The 21,767-nt window shown below is 38.3% G+C and overlaps 3 protein-coding genes across 3 annotated transcripts in view; 2 read left to right on the top strand and 1 right to left on the bottom strand.

Moving 5' to 3' along the window:
* Positions 1–1,712: 1,712 nt before the first annotated feature.
* On the top strand, positions 1,713–8,215 carry LOC112158315 (sphingosine-1-phosphate phosphatase 1). Its single transcript, XM_024291604.2, has 3 exons — positions 1,713–2,685; positions 5,608–5,697; positions 6,386–8,215. The coding sequence occupies exons 1-3, from the start codon at positions 2,023–2,025 to the stop codon at positions 6,935–6,937; spliced, it is 1,305 nt and encodes a 434-aa protein (XP_024147372.1). The 5' UTR covers positions 1,713–2,022; the 3' UTR covers positions 6,938–8,215.
* A 314-nt stretch (positions 8,216–8,529) lies between these two features.
* abcd4 (ATP-binding cassette, sub-family D (ALD), member 4) lies at positions 8,530–15,842 on the top strand. Its single transcript, XM_024291378.2, has 19 exons — positions 8,530–8,899; positions 9,116–9,234; positions 9,443–9,570; positions 10,596–10,735; positions 10,808–10,924; positions 11,026–11,151; positions 11,648–11,698; positions 11,879–11,973; positions 12,075–12,196; positions 12,612–12,703; positions 12,793–12,882; positions 12,947–13,152; positions 13,827–13,918; positions 14,002–14,038; positions 14,114–14,163; positions 15,179–15,231; positions 15,306–15,382; positions 15,471–15,586; positions 15,666–15,842. Exons 1-19 carry the CDS (start codon positions 8,862–8,864, stop codon positions 15,765–15,767), a joined length of 1,851 nt encoding a protein of 616 aa, XP_024147146.1. The 5' UTR covers positions 8,530–8,861; the 3' UTR covers positions 15,768–15,842.
* acss1 (acyl-CoA synthetase short chain family member 1) overlaps positions 15,400–21,767 on the bottom strand; it is a 19,976-nt gene continuing 13,608 nt past the window's right edge. Inside the window, exons 8-14 of the mRNA XM_024291377.2 lie at positions 21,389–21,481; positions 18,236–18,348; positions 16,820–16,946; positions 16,611–16,738; positions 16,475–16,538; positions 16,284–16,405; positions 15,400–16,198 (exon numbers count right to left, since the gene is read on the bottom strand). Coding sequence (XP_024147145.1) covers positions 16,028–16,198; positions 16,284–16,405; positions 16,475–16,538; positions 16,611–16,738; positions 16,820–16,946; positions 18,236–18,348; positions 21,389–21,481 — 818 coding nt within the window. The 3' untranslated portion in view covers positions 15,400–16,027. The remainder of the gene's footprint in view (positions 16,199–16,283; positions 16,406–16,474; positions 16,539–16,610; positions 16,739–16,819; positions 16,947–18,235; positions 18,349–21,388; positions 21,482–21,767) is intronic.

The following is a 21,767-nucleotide window of genomic DNA, read 5'->3' on the forward strand; positions in this document are numbered from 1 at the left end:
TTTTCAAACCTCATAATAACTTTAAATACAAATGAACTTGTTGATTAAACTTTTTTACAATGGTTCACTTTTCCATCTTCACACAGTACAAAAATATATCTAAATACCTTTTTTTTGCATCTTAATACATATTTGAAGGCCAAAAAATAAAATGAAAAAGTCTGGAAAAAACTTTTGTCAACATAAAATCTTGGTTCATAATAAATGTTACATATTATTCATTATCAATAATATGTAAACGTAAGTAAAGTGAACAGGACACCAACATAAATAGTTTACTTATACAGAAGTACAAACCCCAGTGGTTTTGATTAAAGAATCAAATAAATCTGTTTCTCTCATTTGGCCTTTGAGGCTCTGAAGGTCAAGTTTGGTTGTTGAAGAAGGTTTACAGCCTCCTGATAGTTTAGGCTACTGGTTTTATGACAGGAGGCTGTGGGCTGGTAGATATTTGATCAGAACTGGGTTGATAAAATCGATTTATCTATTTGAATTGATTTAAGTTTAACAGATCAATAATCAACTCATAAAAATATAAATAGATTTAGCACATAATGCTAAAGTCTGCTAGCTTGATCCTAATGTTTAATGGAATTTCCCATAGGACGGCTAATTCTAATACTTGGTGGACCTAAACATACATTGCTGACTAAATGAACATCTTTATAAAGTCACAGGTGTGAATTTTCCAAACTATTTAAAGGAATATATATTTTTAAGTAACCATTTGTGGTCTTAAAGATTTTTGCTCATACTTTCTTCTTTTGGAATAAGGTGTGATGTTATAATGTGATCGCCACCTAGTGGCCAAACTGAAACGCCCTCCAGGAGAAGCAGAACAATATTTACAATTTAATGATCTGAACATTTTTGTTAGAACTTCTGCTTTTGAGAAACCATGAAACACTGTATGCTATTAACAATCTTATTTCACTTATACATCTTACAGTGTGTGAACTGTATCAGATTAAAAAGTTTATTCAAAACATATATTAGGTTATGGATGTAATTCTAAAAAAAAAAAGTGTAAAAATGTAAAAACTCAAAATTGAATTGAATTAAAGAATCAAAGAATAGAAAAAATATCGGACGAGAAACGATCCAGGCTCTCATGAATTGAATCTAATCGTTTCTAGAAATTATCGATACCTAGCCCTGTATTTGATTTGGCCAATGGGCCGGACTTTTGACAGGCTTGTGCCAAAAAAATGAATCGATGGACATGAAAATATGATTTTTTTTCTTCAATATTATTTTTACTCAGTCTTTTTGTATGTTCAAAAACATCTCTCTAAGTCACTGATTCGTCTTGTGTGTGATAATGTGTTATACTAAAAAGCTCCCAATTGATTTTTATTGAAATCATATTATTTTGGTGTTATTTGACTTCAATATGGTTAACCTATTCCATTCCCTCTCCACAGCGAAGTTCGGTCAAAGATATTTGGGTATTTTCCATTGACTGTTTCCTTTTGTGGTATCAATAAAGTTTTCTTGTATTGATCTATGACCTGTGACTTTATAAAGATGTTTATTTATTTAAAATAAGTCATATTATTTTGGTTTTATTTGACTTCAATATGGTTAACCTCTTCCATTCCCTCTCTGCTGCAAAGTTTGGTCAATTATATTTGGGTATTTTCCATTGACTGTTTCCTTGTGTGGTATCAATAAAGTTTTCTGTATTGATCGATGGTTGTGGTTTTGGACATGCGCACTGCTTTCGGTCGGAAGGAGGCGGTGCTTTCACACTGACCGGCGGACACTGAATCGTAGAAGAAGAAGGCGGCGATAACGGCCCCGAGCCCGCCTAACTGACGCACTTATTCGGCTTCTAGCGCGGCGGAGTAATAGTTAACCGTGCCGGACTTTGCGCTTCGTGCTCGCTGCTGTACAAGGTTTGTGTTTGTAGTGCTCATTTCAGATGTTGCCTCGTGCGCGCCGCTGTCTAGTTCCCTCGAGGATGAACGTTTTCTCCCCCAAAGCGTCTACAGGCTTGTAAGAAAAAGTACATTTCTAGAAATGGCGGACGTGGTCGTGAAGAGGTTCGTGCAGATGTGTAATTATCTCCAGGACCCCTGCCATGTAGCGCGGTTTCAACATCTCTGCGGGGTCAGGGGCACGTTTCCGGAGAAACGGACCAAGCCGGACAGCGGAAGTCCGGAGCCGGACCGTCCCGGACTGAGGAGGAGGACGCAGAGCTCAGATGACGGAGCTGGGTCTGGACATGGAGGAGATGCCGGCGTGCCGCAGGTTAACGGACTGCAGGGCGACGATCCCAGCAAGCCGGATGCTCTAGACGGAACCGCCAGAGCCAAGCCCCTCCGGAGGAACTCCCTGACCGGGGATGTGGGTCAGGAGTTCCTGATCCACAACAAGATCCTCTTCTACCTGTTCACGTTTGGGACCGAGCTGGGCAACGAGATGTTCTTCATCATCTTCTTCCCCTTCCTCCTGTGGAACATTGATGCCCTGGTGAGCAGGAGGCTCATCGTGGTATGGGCCTGGAACCTGTTTGTGGGACAGTCCACCAAAGACATGGTCCGCTGGTCCCGGCCGGCGTCCCCCCCTGTGGTGAAGGTGGAGGTCTTCTACAACACCGAGTACAGCATGCCCTCCACTCACGCCATGACAGGGACGGCCATCCCCTTCTGCCTCTTCATGCTGACCTACGGACGATGGCAGGTGAGGGGAACCAGTGGACATGACAGGAACCAAAGGGTTCTAGTCTGTGACCCAAGGCGGGCCTAAAGCATCAGATCCAAGAGATGAAACATTCAAATGCACCTGTAGCTGCACACCTTTAGTTACAGCTTGGGGGCAAACATTGGCATACTGGGCCTCCAACAATACTAGATAAACCTGTCCCGTCATTGGCATACCTTTCATCTTTAGAAAGAACTTCTGCTTCAGCTTAATTTAAATGTCATAAAAGCCCAACCTAATAATAATTTCCAGAAACGATTCGATTCACAAGAATTAGATTTTTTTCGATTCTTTCAATCCTCTCAATTCACTTTGATTCAATTCAATTTTAAGTTTACACATTTATGCACATTTGTTTAGAAATACATTAATAATCTACTATATGTTTTGAATATATTTATATTAATCTGATCCAGTTCACATACTGTAAAATGTATTAGTGAAATAATAAGATTCTTAATATCATACAGTGTTATACGGATTCTCAAAAGGAGAAACTAACAAAAATGTTCATATAATTAACATCGTAAACATTGTTCTGCTTCTCCTGGAGGGAGTTTCGGTAGAAGCAATAGCCATACCATGAGAAATTCCATTAAACGTGGGCGTCAAGCTAGCAGACTTTAGCTTTATGTGCTAAATCGATCGATATTTTAAGAATCAATTATTGATCTATAAAGCTTAAATCGATTAATTGATTTTATCAACCCAGCCATAGACGGCATATATTAATAAAACATAAGATTATAGCCTTTTAAGCTAATTTCCATCTTTAGTCCCGATAAAAAAGGTTGATTGTCTTTAAGTAAAAGGACAAGCAAAAGCAAAAATCATAAAACATTACACCCAACAACCCATTGTAGAGCAAAAGCAGCCAAACATTAAAAAAATAAATAAAATGTAAATAAAACTCTAAAATAAAAATTTTAGTTTGACCCTATTGGTTCTCCAGGGTTAAAGAAAGTCAATTTACTTCTTGAATTTGCTAAAACAAACCCTAACTTACTTCTTCATTGAAACATTTTTCTCAATTAAAAGTAAAAATGAAGATCCCCATAAATAAATAAGGTATATAGCTCTAAAACAAGTCATTATGTTGCACAAAAATCAATGTGATAAATGAACTTGACTGAACAATTTATAGAATAACTAAAGAAAACAAAAGTTATGATGGGTCTTTTTATGTTCTCTAAATATATACAAATGTTTTTCTAGCACAAAAACCCAGCAGGATTCCCAAATAATGACTTTCAGATTTTCAGCTCAATTAGAAGCTTTTTGTTTGACTTTATCTTTGATCTAGACAGTTTTCTAAATTTCATGTAGTACAACCAGGAAGAGCACACGTGTTCTAAAGTTCATCCTGCTTCCTGTGGAGTTCATCCGAAACAGCAAACATTCCTCCGTTGAGGTGGTTTGACAGGTTTAATCCCAAAACGCCACCCTGCTTTGTCTCTTGTTTTTAAAAAAAAAAAAAAAATGAAAATAGTCTTTCTAAGAAGTGAGGGAGACTCTGTAGGAAGGGGTGAAACTCTTCTATCACGCAATCTTTTTCCTTTCCACTTTAAATGTTTGAAGTCTTATTTCTGTCTTGATAGAGCCCTAAAACCAACATGTACCAATTAGGAAACTAAGACAGAATAAAGGAAGCAACAGGAGAGGGGAAGTGTTGACTGGGGACAAAGGAAGAAGTGATCTTCAGGAAAGGGCTTGCTGTCTGTTCTCCAACTTAAACAAAAAACGTGACTCACTTTGAGGAAGACCGCAGAATCTGGGAGGGGGGGTGTAATCAGTAAACATACTTACTAAACAGTTTTTGTGATGAGTCTGCTGATGCTAGCATTTAGTTTGATCCACAGTGGAGACAAAGTGCAGTCCAGAAACTTCCCACATGAAAGTTGGGTTCAAATTCTTTCACCATTTTGTAGATCTGTCTGAATTAGGTTGATAAAATCGATTTCAATCAATTTCAGCTTATTGAATCAATAATCGATTCATAAAAATATAGATTTAGCACACAAAGCTATAGTCTGTCACCTTGATGCTAACATAAACTGGAATTTCTCATAGGCCGGCTAATGCTAACGCTCAGTCGAACTAAACATACATCGTTGACTAAATAAACATCTTTGTTTACTTATAGGCATGAATTTTCCAAACTAAGGAAATATTTCTGGTCTAAAACAGTTTTTTGCTCATACTTTCTTCTTCTTCTGGAATAAGGTGTAATTCTATAGCGTGATCGCCACCTAGTGGTCAAACTGAAACGTTCTCCAGGAGAGGCAGAACAATAGTTGGAGCTTCTCCATTTGAGAATTCATGTAACACTGTATGCTATTAACAATCTCATTATTTCACTGATACATTTTACAGTATGTGAACGTTATAAGAATAATATACATTTGTTTAAAACATGTATTATATTATTAATGTATTTCTAAACAAATGTGTCTAAATGTGTAAACTTAAAATTGAAAAATCAAAAAGAATTAAATAAATTCCGGCCCTTGTGAATTGAAAAGTTTCTGGACATTATTAGATATCAAGCCCTGTCTGAATCTACAATTCCAAAATTCACCCGAGAAATTTCCCAGAAGTCTCTGCAAAAAAAAAAAAAATCTTGGATCCTAGATTGGCAAATATAGACCACAGTACATTACATTTGAAATAGCATCCAAGTTTTCCTCATCCAAACACAGTAGACTCAGAAAATACAAAGTCTTTGTTCATATTTATTAGATTTTCACTTTGAGAAATCGATGACATCATATTTGACATCATAGCGAAAGATAGCGATTTCTTCAAGAAACAGATGTGAAAATCTATTCTAAAGTCCTGTTTGGTGGTTTATTAAGAATGTTCCGCCTTCCTGATAACCTTCTCTTCATGTTTTGCCCTCAGTACCCCTTCCTCCTGGGCTTCAGCGTGGCTCTGAGCTGGAGCGTCTTGGTCTGCGTGAGCCGAGTCTACATGGGCATGCACTCTATTCTGGTAAGCAACTCCTAAAAAGTTCCTAGAAGGACCTAGAAGGTCTGCAAACGCCGCGCGCCGCTGCCACATATCAGCTGGTCGCCCGCTGTTGCCGCTCAGCAGATTAACCGTCCACCTTTGGCTGCTCTGAGATGTTCGTGGCCTTGAACTGCAGTCCTTGCTTGTGCAACCTGACCCGCAGGTCTTGGAGTCTGCTCCCGTCAGCCGATGTGGTTAATCCAGTTCAGGAGTTTCATTTAAAAAAAGAAAAAAGACATCTACCAAATTCATTTACTTTAAAATGACTTAAATAGCAGTTAAGTGGTTATTTTGTTCTATAATGTAGGCTCAGTTAGGGATCTTTCTTTAATGTTTTAATCCAAACATCAGCTCACAGTTTATTTATGATTGCATCTGAATTATTTTCATTGGAATTTTATCTTTTTGTTTGCTCAGATTAAACAAGGTTGATGAGACTGTTGCTTCTTGGATTATCAAGACTATAAAAAGTCCCAGAAGATAACGGCAGATTAGGTTGTGTAACCTGCAGACATGCTGGATGATCAGCTCCAACCAATCAGATTACAAGTTTAGCCATCAGCCACTCACCTGATTTTTTATGATGTAGAGGGAAACTGATGCAGAACTGAAACACGGCGGTTGCTGATGAAAGTCAGTGAAAATAAAGAGCTGCTTGTTTTCATCGCAGGAAGTGATCACCGGCTTCCTGTACAGCCTTCTGGTTCTCGCCTTCTTCTGTCCCATCTTGCACAAGATTGATGGCTACTACATGACGGGACAGCTCGCGCCGCTCGTGGTCATCGTGTCGCACGTCAGCCTGGGACTCGTGGCCTTCTCTCTGGATTCGTGGAGCACCTCTCGGGGCGACACGGCTCAAGCTCTGGGCACGGCGGCGGGCGCTGCGCTGGCCTCCCACATGAACTACCAGCTGGGGCTGCTGACAGACCCACCGCTGTCCTCGCTTCCTCTCAGTCTGCCGGCCCTCAGCGCCGGCTTGGTGCTGCGCTCGCTGCTGCGTTTCCTCATCGGAGTCGCCGTCCTGCTCCTCACCAGGATGATTATGAAGGCAGTGACCATCCCCTTCCTGTGCCGGTTGTTTGGGTTTCCGGCGGACGACGTCAGACAAGCCCGGCAGCAGATGCGAGTGGAGCTGCCGTATCGTTACATTGTCTACGGCGTCGTGGGCTTCAGTTGTGTGTTCTTCGTGCCTCAACTCTTTAGCATCTTCAACCTAGCATAAGTCTCGTCTTCCTGAAGACTACTTTTGATAAACAGACAGTTCAGTTTTTGCATGATCACAGTGGAATCATACCTTAAATGGGACGCATCAATCTGTGCATTTTCTTTGCCAAAGCCTGTCAAGTTTTAGAAAACATCTTCCGCACAACAGAGGTGGTGATATGACTACACTAAAGTATTACGTTAATGCAGGACTGAAAACGGCGCCATTCCGACGTTCTTTCACTGTTTGTTTTATCAGCTCATCTGCTAAAAGGAGAAGACTCCAGCTGTATCAGGAAAGAAAGAATGTGCAGTATTTTCATGTAAAAGAGGAAACGTGGCAGTCAAAGGTGTTATCTGTTCAAACGTTTAGAAAAAAAGCGCAAAATAGGATAAAACAAACACAAAATACAGCATTGCTGCAAGGTCAAACAGACGCTGGATCTCAGACTCTACAGGTAAACACAAGTACAGTAATGCATGTTTGGAAGCTTCTCATTTATCTGTAAAGTTGCATCTCAACATTTCTGAAACGTCAAAACCAAACTACAGAAAAAGACAAAAACCTGGATCCCCGCTGTCATTGCAGGGATGTTTTGCCATTTGTTTTGCACAAACTGGGACCTGAGAATGTTGTAGTCCCGGATATGAAGTTTTAACCAAAGTAATGTTTGTGTCAAATGTGTCCGACAGTCGAAGAGGGTCAAGAGTTACGGCAGAGAGAGCTGAAAAGACCTAACCTACATTGTGTGGCAGGACTTGAAGAAAACGTGCATATACTCACATGGAAGTGTGGAGGACAGTTTAAGCAGCAAATACAAAACCTTGGCTTGAATTTATTAACTGGACATTTTTTTGTTCATCAAAATACACTTTTTGTGCTACAAGTTTCAGACTGAATAACCACTAATCATCTTGCATTTGTATTTAAACAGTCAGGTGTCAGAGTAACTTAAAAGAAAGATCTGTTCTTGTTTGTTTTTACACTCTCAGCATTATTCTGTCTTATTCCAGGTTGGCTGCACTCTGAAATTGTATTGTGAACAAAGAGATTTAAAGAAAAACAATTATATTTGATAAATTATTGTTTTGCTGTAATTATTTTTTGATCTAAACCATTGCTAGAGACAATATTCCGATACTGTAAATGATTTATTCTTACTATGAATCCTGCAATCATTTGTACTCCTGGAAATGTCAAATCTCCTAGACGTCTGTGATTACAGTGACTGTGATTTATGTTTCAGTATTGATTATATTAAACTCAGAACACCCACACTCCTTTTTGGGGTCAAAAGCTCTGATTTATTGTCCTTTCTATACAAAACAGGACAAATATTTTTACTTTTTTTTTTTCCTTCTTTCTTGTGTTGTATAGCAGAAAAACAATGTCTTTGGTGTCTTAGCCTAAATATTACAACAAAAAAAGGTTGTTTGAATTGGTATAATAAATAAAAACGCCTAAAACTAAATCTTATTTCTGTTTCCATAATTGAGATTATAAAATAAATCTACTGTTTTGGACCGGCACGTGTGAATTACTTTTAAATGGGAAAATCGGGGTTCAGAGGCGAACTTTTATTTTGAAAAAGGGGGCGGGGTAAGTAAACCGGAAGTCCGGTATTTGACAACAACCGGTGAAAAACATGTTTCAGAATAGCTTATATTTTAAATAAATACAGCATATTTTTTTATTATGAACGGCTTTACACCAAAAATATTAGTTATAAATTTAAATTTTAAAGGAATGATCAAATGTCGTGTTGGTAATATTTGTATTCCGCTGACTTCGCTAGCCTCTTTTGTTGTTGACGGATGTTACAACTCGGAAGACCCTCGTGATAGCTGCTGCTCAGACTCCTCAGTTGCTGGAGTTTGAAAGTTTACCTGCATGAATTAGCAGCAGGAGAAGTAAAAACTTTCTTTTAGGGGGAACGGAGGAGATGCCTCGTCTAGAGAAAACCGGAAAAGAGACAAAAAGGTAAAAACTCGAGCTTTTTCTGTAAAACTGATATCAATTCAATTTTAAAATCAAATTTTCACTACAAATACCTATAAACGTTTTATTTTTTTTTAGTTGAAAGCTTAAACTGCTGTAATTTGTCACTGATTGTGTAATAATTGTGCCATGATTGAACATAAACACCGTTTTTTTTATTCAAATTTCTTATTTTTATATTTTTTCTCCTCAAAACAGACCAAAACTTGACTGGAGGTTTGTTCAGAGGTTCTGCAGCATCCAGAAGGTTCTGTTCCCATCATGGACCAGTCAGAGCGTTTTGATGTTTGGAACACTGCTGGTAGTCACTCTGACAGGTAAAAATTTCAAAACAGATGCATTATGGGAGTTAGAGTGATGAAAACAAAAGAGGAAACATACTGTTGCAATAAGCTCATCACACTCCAGTTCTACTTGAGTAATTCCTTCGTCTTAATCTGTTCTGAGTCGATGTTTTCCTGCTGACCTTTCAGCTTTGCATTGTTTTACTGTCTGCTGTGCCGACACATCTCTTTGTGTCATCAGAGCAGCTGATCATTTACCAGGTGGGCGTCCTCCCCAGTCACTTCTACAATGTGCTGGCAGACAAAGATTCGTCTGGCTTCAGGAGCCTGGTGGGAGCAGCTATGGTGCTCATCGTACTTAACTCCACTGTAAGTGGATACGGAGAAAACCTCTAAAATTAACATTTTTTGGATGTGAACCTTTCTAGAAAATCCACCATCCTGATCAGATTCTACCTAGAGCTTGCAGATCTACATTTAAAGACTAGAACATTTAGTTACAGCGTATTCTGTTTTTATTTATCTATTTTTTGCTAGATTTTAGTTTGAAAAACTGGTTTTAAAGCAATAGTGTCACTGATTCAGCTGATTATGTTTATTTCGGAACCTCTGTGACAGTTTACTTGCATTTCGTATGGAGAATATTGAGGCTATAAAGATTTGAAACCCAAATAAAAAAATAAAATAAAATGTCCAAAACTTTTTGCTATTCTAAAATAAATTTAATTATTTCTAGCTTCAAATGTTCTGTTGTTTTATGTTTCAAAACTCAAAATTTCAATTTCAAAACTTTTTTTTTCAGTTTTAACTCTTTTTTTTCATTTGAAAATTTCAGTTTCAAAACGTTTGGCCCCATTGGGGCGGAGCTAAGACAAAGAACCAATCAAGATCGATGAGGGTTGTAACTTCAGTCGCGGTGCGTTCACTGATGGAAAACCGTAATAATTACGGTCAGAAAAAAAAAAAAAAAAAAGAAAATGGCTGTGCTATCATAGTCTGAATCAGAGTTTTATCGCGTACAAACTGCACGTCCAAAACGCCGTTCTAGCCTGTTCAAAGCGCCATCTTGTTGTGTTACAAACACGCATCGAAAACGTCCTTATGCTTGGATAAAATGTCTAAAGCACGACTGGAGCTCCAGTTATCTCCCGTATCCCAGTAGGTTTGCATAAATTCGGATTTGTCCAGATTATATCTGGTCTGCAAATGCAATTTGATATTTTAACCTTTATATTTAGGATGATTAAACATACATTTTAGAGCTGATAATATAAATAAATAGTTGAATGCAAACCTTCTCACTATTAGTGCTGCTAACAAGAATCTCCTAATGTTTTGAAAAGCAAATGTATCTCATCAAAGCTTCTGAAAACCAATTTTTTTCTCTCCTACAGCTGAAAAGTGTGGATCAGTATATTTGTAACCAGATGTATGTAAACTGGAGGAGGACGCTCACTGAGAGTCTCCACTCGGCCTACTTCCAGGGCAGAGTCTACTACACTCTCAATGTTCTCAGAGAGGACATAGATAATCCGTAAGAGAACCACTTTTGCATAAAATATTGAATCTGATCGCAGCTATAAATGTTGTTTATCGGCTTCTGCAGAGACCAGCGCATCAGTCAGGATGCGGAGCGACTGTGTAAGCAGATGAGCAGCATGGCCAGTCGCCTCATTGTCTCTCCGTTCACGCTGTCCTACTACACCTATCAGTGTTTTCACAGGTAAAAAATGAAACAACTCCTCTTCTTTAGAGGCTTTAATGTTTTCTTACTCGCCTTTGTTGAGTTTGGGAGACTAACGTAAGTGTTTCCTGTCTGTGCAGCACCGGCTGGATCGGTCCTGTGAGCATCTTTGGATACTTTCTAGTTGGAACTGTTGCCAATAAAATCCTCATGGGCCCGATCGTGTCTACTCTGTTTGAGCAGGAGAAACTGGAAGGAGACTTTAGGTAATTCCCACCTGAACACTTCATATCCACTCCGATGAAAATGGAGCTTTTTGGTGGCATTTTTCTCATGATGGAAAAAAAGGCTCACAATTGTTGAGTTTTTCTTCATTTAAATCATTGTGAATTAGGAAGAGAGGAAAAAATACAGTTTGAAAAACATAATAGAAAAGCGCCGGGATGGTCATAAGCTCCCTGCTCGGCAGTGGGGAAGGGGGCGGGGTTGCTTTACGCTAATAGTCACAACGCAGAGGTTTGTTTCTAATGCTGCTCTGCAGAAACTATGTTCTAGAAAATGACTGATTTTAAAAAAAAAATGGCAAAAAAAATGGTATTATCATAGTTAATATTGCTGGAAACTATTTTACAATAGATCAACAGATGATCAAAGTGTGACTTTAAAGTTTATTTTAAGTGATTTTATTATAAAATAAATTAATATATATATTGAAAAAAGTAAATAAATATTTAAAAGATTTGTTTTTCTTTCTATTGCCAGATTCAAACACATGCAAATTCGTGTCAACGCAGAGTCTGCAGCTTTTTTCAGGTAAGGTGACAAATATTAAAAGAAGTTCTTTACATTCTAGTCATTTTAGGCCAGAAACACAAGTTTAAAAAATCTATTCATGCAGAGACTCCACCAAATAAATAATTTAGGCAATGTTAAGAACTTTTTTTCAACTTGCACCAGAAAGCAGCTTGAATGGATTCTGCTGTTCTCCATCAGAGCCGGTAAAGTGGAGCACATGAGGACAGACCGAAGGCTGCAGGCCCTGCTGCAGACGCAGAGGAGCCTCATAAACAAAGAGCTGTGGCTGTACAGTAAGAAAACTCACCCGCTTCTGGCATTTACTTCCTTTTATTTATTTATTTGTTTCTTTGATGAAATCCGCAGCCCTGACCTGCACTTTCCCTTTTCTCAGTCGGGGTGAACACCTTTGATTACCTGGGAGGTTTCCTGAGCTACATCATCATCGCCATTCCTATCTTCAGTGGTATTTATGATGGGCTCTCTCCTGGTGAACTTAGTGCTCTCATAAGTAAGGTAATGCATTTTTTTTCCATTTAAATTTTTTCCACATTAAAGCAATTTTGAATTCTATAACAAAATACATTTTTACTATACTTTATTTTTTTTATTCAGTTATTTTCACAATTTATTGCTCATTATTATTATTTTTAATCAGGTTAAATTGAGTGACAAAATATAATGAGGAATTTAAAGGATAAGATCTTAGAATTCCATAGAAATAGAAGAAAATGAAGTTCTCGTTTCAGCCACTAGGTGGCGGCAAAAGCTCATAGCTCAGTTCCTGGTGATTTTTATTTCTCTTCATGTCACTTGTGTTGCAGTTTTTTCACAGTATCATGTCTGTATTCACTATTAACCTTCCGTGTGTCATTATTTGCTGTATTTTATCCTGGATTCAAACGTTTTCTCTCCCCTCGTTTCCATGCAGAATGCCTTTGTTTGCATCTACCTGATAAATGGATTCACACAGCTAATAGACCTGTCAACCACTCTGTCAGATGTGGCTGGATACACCCACAGGTATGAGGCTGCATGCTTAAACTCCCCACCTGCAGGATTAATGATGGCTTGTTCTTACATCCAGCTCACTGAATCGCTGTTTTGTTCAGGATTGGGGAGCTGAGGGAGGTGATGGATGACATACTGCACACACAGTGTGACTATGACCCCGCGTCAGGGCAAAGCTACGACTTTGACAGGTTTGCATCTGCAAGTGTACCCATATCCATACATTTTACAATCCTAACGCTTCTCTCCAAACAGTGACTTTAATGTCCACGGAGGCCCTGTGGACACAGCCTTTGTTGTGGAGCATCTCTCATACAAATCGCCGTACTCAGACCAGCTGCTGGTGGAGGATCTGAGTCTGAAAATCAGCCAAGGAACCCATCTGCTGATTGTGGGGAACACGGGGACGGGGAAGACGTCGCTGCTGCGCGTCCTCAACCGCCTTTGGGAAGCAGACAGCGGTGAGATGACGGAGCAGTTTTTACAGCTTGACCTTTGTTTAAAGCTGCAACCTGCAGCTCTAGGCCGAAGAAAAATAAAATAATAGTATTTTTGTTTTAAGTAAGAATTACTTAATTAGCATTTATTAAGTTTAGAATGTTTACATTTATACATTGATGGCTGAGGTGCACATAGATGATGAACTATTGAGATTTTTACATCCTTGTTGACCTGAAGACGTTTTCTTTGCTCAACTCTATCTCCAGAATGCACAGATTTTATATGCAAAGCAAAACTTTGGTAAAAAGTATGACTCTTAAAAAGTATGAACGAGCACATATTATCTTATGTTGACCAGAGCTGCACTGAAATGATCCAGCAGCGCTGAAGATTTACGCTAGCGAGACACAGAGCTATCATAATCAGACAGGAGGGTGATAAGGGACGGAGCTGCTCCAAAAGCCACGCCCCCTCAGAGGAGATTTTGCAAACAGAGTCTTCATATCAACATGAAAAATGTGTTTTGAGGTAGTAGGAATATGGTTAAAAACGTCATGATCATAATTAAAACACTACTGAAACGTTTTAATGAAAATAAAATAATAGTCATAAGGGGACTTTTGTAACTTTATCCAACATAAAACAACAAATATGAATGATTAACTACGTTTTCCTGTCTGCTTCTGTCTCACAGGTTTGGTTCAGATGACCACGTGTTTTGGGCCCAGGGGAACCCTCTTCCTCCCGCAGAAACCCTACCTGACGGACGGCACACTGCGGGAGCAGGTCAGTGTTAATGCTGCTTATTGTTACACAAAGTCTGCAGCTTCTCAGCCAGCAAATGTACATGTGCTGTTTCTTTAAAACAGATAATCTACCCACTTAAAGACAACTATCCTGCGTCAGGTAAGAATGACACAGAACTGATGGAGAGATGTGATCAGTGACTATATTAGGATGCAATGTTTTGTTTTTTCACAGGGTCTGTGGATGATGACAGAATCATACGGTTTTTGGAGTTGGCTGGAGTGGTGGGTAATGTTTAAATATTGTCCACAAAACAAACTGTAGATCAGGGGTGTCAAACTCAATCGCTTAAGGGGCCAAAATCCAAAACACACATTAGGTTACGGGCCGAACAGAATAAACATTTATTGAACACTCTAAAAGTACATTTTTAAAACTTTAAAAACGTAACTTTTTAACGTAATAATGAACTAGATATACAGCATAACCTGGAATAATGCTAATGTGAATGCTGTAAGCTGAATAAGGCTGCTGAAGATGCTAAAATTGATAGCTAAAAACGCTGAAGCCGATAGCTGACGATGCTGAAGTTGATAGCTAAAAACTCTAAAGGTGATAGACAGTTAAAATATAAGCTAAATGCCAAATTAGTCTGAAAAATAAACTTGGGTTAGCCAAAACAGCTAGCATGTAGCTGAAAAAATAGTTAAACCTCAAAATAGCCTGAAAAAAATGGAAAGCTTAAATTAGCCAAAACAGCTAGCATGTAGCTGAAATATAAGCTAAACTTCAAAATAGTCCAAAAAACAAATAAAAAGAACAAAAACAAATTAGCCAAAACAGCTAGGATGTAGTTGAAATATTATCTTAACTCCAAAATGGACTAAAAAACTGACTTAAAACAAAAGACTAAATTAGTCAAAACAGCTAGCATGTATCTGAACTATTAGCTAAACTACAAAATACCCTTAAAAAAATAAAAAATCTAACAGAGTGCCAATTTTTAGAACTAAAACCGTAGCTTTTTAGCATAAGAATAATAAAAAAGCAGGAATATTATTCCAGAATAAATCAACTTAATCCTTAAACAACTTTAATATTTTACTCTCCATAAAAATATATGTTGTTAAATTTATACAAGTTAGAAATGAGTGCGAGATAACATCGGTCCATATATAACAATAAAATAAAATGAGGGCCGGATATAATTACCCGGAGGGCCGGATTCGGCCCCCGGGCCTTGATTTTGACACATATTCTGTAGATAGTGATAACACATGTGTCATGTCTGTAATCTAGTCCAGTCTCCTGAAGCGGACTGGGGGTCTGGATGAGAAGGTGGACTGGAACTGGTAGGCGGGACTAAACCAAACAACCAAAGCGGTGCGAACAATCGAGCATATTCTCAAATGGTTTCCCCCCGTAGGTATGACGTTCTGTCTCCCGGTGAAATGCAGCGCCTCTGTTTTGCTCGGCTCTTCTACTTGCAGCCGCAGTACGCAGGTACGACAAGCATCGAAGACCAGATTTGAGGACAGCTTTATTCTTTTGAATACTGTGTCATAGTGCTAACATTCACCTCCTGAATCAGTTTTAGACGAGGCCACCAGCGCTTTGACAGAAGAAGCAGAGGCACAGCTGTACCGCACATGCAAGCAGCTGGGCATGACGCTGGTCAGCCTGGGACACCGCAGCAGCTTGGAGAAGGTAGGCGCACGTCCGCGGAGGAAACATCACAACTGCTTTGATGCCTCCTGAAACCATTTTGTGTGGCTGGTTTTCTCAGTACCACGACGTCCAGCTGAGGCTGTGCGGAGGAGGCCGCTGGGAGTTAACAAAGTTAAAAGGAGCGAGCAGGAGCTCTGATCACAACGAGGAAGACATGTGACGCGCAGAAAACAATTCTGGAACCTTCAAGTCTTTCAGTTCCTGATTTGTGCATTAAAAACTGATGCCGACATCACAGAGAAAATGTGATCTGCAAATTCTATTTGCATTTATGGATTTATGTCTACAAAAGATTGTTTTAAACATAATTTTAATATATGTAATTATACTAAAATATTTGATGATTATTATTATTCTTTAAAGCAAAGGCACAAGGCGGGTTCTTCTTCACATTCTTGCGTGGAACTGCCAGTAAACTTGTTACTGTCCCTTCGTGGAGATCTTGGCGTGACCTTCGATGATCTCCTGCACCGCTGAAGGATCGTCCAGGGTGCTCAGGTCTCCCAAACTGTCCAGGTCGCTCTCCACAACTTTGCGCAGCACCCGGCGCATAATCTTTCCCGAGCGGGTCTTTGGGAGACGTTTGACGAGCTGCGACACAAAGCGTAAGCTTTTACCAGGTTTGCTTTGACTCAAATATTGGCGGTTTCCCTCCTGAATTAGAAGATAGATTTACCAAAACGAAGTCCGGACAAGCGTACTTGGCGATTTTCTCGGACACCACACTGTTCAGCTGCTTGTACAAATCCTCCTCTTTAATCTTCATATTTTTCTTTAACACCACAAAAGCATAAATTCCTAAAAACAGAAAGTTTTTTATGCATCTTTTCAAAATAAAGTCAATGTTTTTGACCAAGCTGTTCCAACCTTGTCCTTTGATGTCGTGCGAGTATCCAATGACTGCAGATTCTGCCACAGCAGAACACTGATTCTGTGAAATCAACACTGTGTTTCCATGAAGTACATTTAACAAAGGATGCAGATCTTTCCACAATTGACTTACAACCACGTCTTCAATCTCGGCCGTCCCAATTCTGTGTCCGCTCACGTTGATGACATCATCAAGGCGCCCTGTGATCTGGTAGTATCCCTCTGGAGAGCGGTATGCACCATCACCCGTGAAAAAGTAACCTTTATCAGGTGCAAAGGAAAAAAACAGTTTAAATATTGGTTGATTCGCTGAGGAAAAAAATGCTTCTGAACCCGTCATACCAGGATAGGGCTGACAGTAAGTCTCAATGAATCTCTGGTGGTTATTGTGAATAGTTCTAGCCATTCCCGGCCAAGGCTGTGCTATGCACAGAGCTCCAGATGTGTTGTTGGAAGTCATCACCTTCCCCTGAAGAAACAAAACAGGCTATGTGTTGCATATAGCAGAGATACAAGTTATTTAACTAGATATGTGGCATTATGCTACTGTGAATGCTATAAACTGAATGTGGCCGTTGAAGATGCTGGAGCTGATAGCTGAAAGTGCTAAAGCTGATCGCTAGCTAAAATGCTAAAGCTGATAGCTGAAAAGGTCAAATTTTGCCAAAACAGGAAGCATATTATTAAAATATTTGCTAAACTCTAAATTGGCCTAAAAAACTGGTAAAATGTCTAAATTAGCCAAAAAAGATAGCATATTGCCAAAATATTAGCCAAACTCCAAATTATCCCTAAAAAACTGGATAAATGTCTAATTTTGCCTAAACAGCTAGCATAATGCTAAAATATTAGCTAAACTCCAAATTATCCTTAAAAATTTGGAAAAATATCTAAATTAGCCAAAACAGATAGCATATTGCTAAAATATTAGCCAAACTCCAAGTTATCCTTAAAAAAAACTGGGAAATCTAATTTTGCCAAAACAGTTAGCATGTTGTTAAAATGTTAGGCAAATTCTAAATTATCCTAAAAAAGTGGAAACATTTCTAAATTGGCCAAAACAACAAGCATATTGTTAAAATACTAGCTAAACTACACATTATCCTTAAAAAAACCTTGAAGATGTCTAATTTTGCTAAAACAGCTAGCATATTGTTAAAATATTAGCTGAACTCTAAATTAGCCTTGAAAACAGGTAAAATGTTTACATTAGCTTAAAAACAGCTGTCATGTTGCTAAATTAAAAGCTACACTCTAAATTACCCTTAAAAACAGTAGTTGTTGAACATTTTAAAGTTTGAATGGTGTCTCTAGCTGAAAGTATGCAGAGGTTCAAAAGTTTCAAAGTACACAAAAGTTTTTGAAGGATTTGAGCATCTTGTGATTCATTTTCTATGGGGCATATTTTGCTCAATATTTCAAAAACTATACAATTTATGAATACCAAAAGTACAAGCAGTAATTCTCCTGAACAAGCTGGACGTTTTGATGCCAAGACTTCTTAAATCGTTAAAAGTGTGATTGAGTTTTTACGTGCCAAAAAACATACGGAAAGTGGCAGGAGAATCACTATTGTGTGAATGCTGCAAAGCTGCAAAGCATTCACACAATTGGAGCCAACAATGAATAATATCCTCTCCTGCAACCGAATTAGAGAGATCAGCTGTCTGCACGGTTTGTGCAGCTGGTTCCTGCTTTATAATCCTAATCTGACCCTCACCTTGAGTTAACTCTCACATTGAACGTCAGGCGGCTCACCTCAGTGTCCATGAGAACTGGCTTTATCCCAAAGAAGGGTCTCATGGCCATTCCTGGAACAATCTCTTCGTCTGGTTCTGATGGTTTTGGGGCGATACAGATGCCACCTGTCTCTGAAGCACCAAGACGAGAAAAGTGCAGTGTCCTTAAAGGCAATTCTTTTAACTAGGATCCACAGAAATGGACAAGTTAATGTGTCCATCTTCTTCAACAGTGATTCATTTGCTTAAATTCTTAATTTTGTGATAAACTAGGGGTTAGTAGGAGAACAAATAAACTACAAAAAAATAAAACCCTCACAAAAATCAACAGTATTTCAAGACTTTTACAGAGAAAAGATAATTGTGGTGTTCCTCAGGGATCCATGTTAGGTTTATGTTTTTAGTAGGAAAACAGATAAACTACCAAAAAAAAAAAAAAATCCCCACAGAAATCAACTGTGTTTTAGCACTTTTCCAGAGAGAAGTTAGTTGTGGTGTTCCTCAGGGATCCATGTTTGGGTGTCTGTTTTAGTAGGAAAAAAAATAAACTACCAAAAAAAAAAAAAAAGACCCTCAAAAATCCAATGTATTTTAAAACTTTTCCAGAGACAAGTTAACTGTGGTGTTCCTCAGGGATCCATGCTTAGATTTCTGATTTTAGTAGGAAAACAAATAACCAAAACGCAAAACCTTCACAAGAATCAACAGTATTTTAGCACTTTTCCAGAGAGAAGTTAGTTGTGGTGTTACTCAGGGATCCATTTTTGGGTTTCTGTTTTTAGTAAGAAAGCAGATAAACTACCAAAAAAATAAATAAATAAAGCACAAAAATCCACTGTATTTTAGCACTTTTCCAGAGAGAAGTTAGTTGTGGTGTTCCTCAGGGATCCATGTTTGGGTGTCTGCTTTTAGTAGGAAAAAAAATAAACTACCCCAAAAAAATCTCAAAAATCCAATGTATTTTAAGACTTTTCCAGAGACAAGTTAACTGTGGTGTTCCTCAGGGATCCATGCTTAGATTTCTGTTTTTAGTAGGAAAACAAATAACCAAAACGCAAAACCTTCACAAAAATCAACAGTATTTTACAATTTTTCCAGAGAGAAGTTAGTTGTGGTGTTCCTCAGGGATCAATTTTAGGGTTTCTGTCTTTAGTAATGAAACAAATAAACTACAGTAATGTGTTTTCACTTTGACATTAAAGGTTTGCAAGACATTGTAAAAAAAGCACAGGATATGAAACAACTACTCCTGCATGTTTTATTAGACATTATAAGAGATAACTTTGTTTATGACTGGGTTTAAAATGTTTACTTTCATCAATTCATAAAATACCTAAAATAATTATCTAAACTATATTGTGATTACTTTTATATATTTGTATATGCAAATATATTAAAATATTTTACATTTACATTTTACAAAAACTACGGTATGATTAACCTAATTTTTACATTTTTTTGGGTAAAACAGGTCAAACAACCATATGCACTTAAATATGAATTTTAGCTTGAACATCTTTATAGATGATTAAAAACAAACAAACAAATAAAGAAACATTGCTGAGCTGCCTTGTGTTTTTGAATGCAGCATAAGCCCTGCTCATTGCTCCAGATGTACTCGGTGGTATTACAGCAGTAGTGAATGAATCAAATGCTATTAGGTCCAGGCCTGGAGGACCCCTGTAATCCGCTTGGTGATGCCGGTGGCACCGAGGCGGGACAGAACTGAGGGAACCCGTTATAAAGTAGGACACAGCAGACGATCCCACAATAGCATTAGGGACAGACATCCTGCTGATCTCAACGGCGACTGTGGGACGTGAATGCGACCGGCGCTCCCAGAAATAATCAGTTTAGCACTCGTTATTCCAATAAGTCTCATTGAAAGGACATCATTTTCCATTTTTGTTCAGTTCTTGTTTTGAACCGTTTCCATGCATTCCTCTGACCTCTGCTGCCCTGAGTTAGTTAATTCTCAGGCTGCATGCCATCAGCAGATCAAAATCTACTTTTCCTCCCTCAACAGGCTACTCTCTTCCAGATCAACCAAATGGCATGTATGAATAATGCCACTTAGTCCTAATTGAAAGCAAAAAAAAAATAACCGAACAGTATAATCCTTTTTGCTGAAGTAGGGTATTTGGGTCATATCTGTGTCTGTAATTCTCAAGCTCATGAAGCTCTGATGTTTAATCATCACCAATTAATTATAGATTTTTGCCATTTGTATGGTAATTACCACGGCTTTGCATTTGGTTATTGCTCAAGCTGATTAGGATGGAAGAGGGACAAAACACTAGTGTCGGTCTGTTCACGTCGTCATCCTCAAATTGATGTTATTAGCAAAATCATCTGATTTACAACCTGTCAGCTACTGCTGTGCCATGGATTATTTCATTTTTCTCATGCTGCCATGTCAGAAGTTATTCAAATGGAAGACAGCTTTTCTCCGGGATTCTGCTCTTTGAGACTTGGCAAAAATCGAAATATGTAAAAGTGCAACAACGTTTAAGCTTTAAGAGTAAAAAATATAGTACTATTTAAGGTCTGTGGTGAAAAAAACCTGTAAAAATCCCAGATTTGAATGTTGTGTGGATGCAGAAAGCACTCGTTGCACAACACTGAAGACAGTTGTAGATGTGGCACGGACTTCCTCCTGAGGAAGCACACAAACTGCTGAGGTTTCACATTATTGAGGCTAGAAAAAAGTTTTTGTGATTTAAAGATATGTATATATTAGAGAAAATCATTTTTTATATATCCCTTTTAAAGGTAGATAGAAAATAAAATGTTATCATTGTGAAATCTGTGACTCCTTATTATTTTATTAAGTTTAATTACTTTGTATTTTTTGGGGGGTGGGGCTGCTCAGCTCCAAAAGCCACGCCCCCTCAGAGGAGATTTTTTTAAACAGAGGCTTCAGATCAACATGAAAAATAGGTTTTTAAGACCTTTAGGTTGTGGGATTTTGGTTAAAAACTTAGTTATCATCATTAAATTAATTTTTATTTTAACAAAAATTTGTCATAGGAGGACTTTAAATCTTTTAATATGAAATTATAGCAACAGCTTTGGAAGTCCTTTGACTCTAATGGTTGTAAATGACTTTCAAAAATGTCATTTTAAAGCTGAGGCAGGTCAGATCTCCATCCTTGACAGTGTTCACACGTACCAGTTTGCCACCAGGTGTCCACCACAGGACATCGTCCCTCCCCAACGACCCGGTGGTACCACTCCCATGCTTCAGTGTTGATGGGCTCCCCAACTGCAGAGTCAGTCACAGTTTCAGTTCATTAGTTGAAACAGCTGATTTGCAACATGTTTTGTTATTAAAACTGAGAATTAAAACCGTATTTCCTAAAGATTAGGAAGGAGGTCTGTGACATAAATCTAATCTTTACACTAAAGGCCCACCTTAAGAAAGATTATGAACGTCAAGTTTGGTTTATTGATCATCTGGAATCAAATTATTCCTGTCAGTCTAGAGAAATACATTTTTTATGAATATCTCATATTTCTGCTTCATTAAAAATGTTTGGCTTAAAGCAGGG

This window comes from Oryzias melastigma, linkage group LG24 (genome assembly GCF_002922805.2).
Source record: "Oryzias melastigma strain HK-1 linkage group LG24, ASM292280v2, whole genome shotgun sequence".
NCBI lineage: Eukaryota > Metazoa > Chordata > Actinopteri > Beloniformes > Adrianichthyidae > Oryzias > Oryzias melastigma.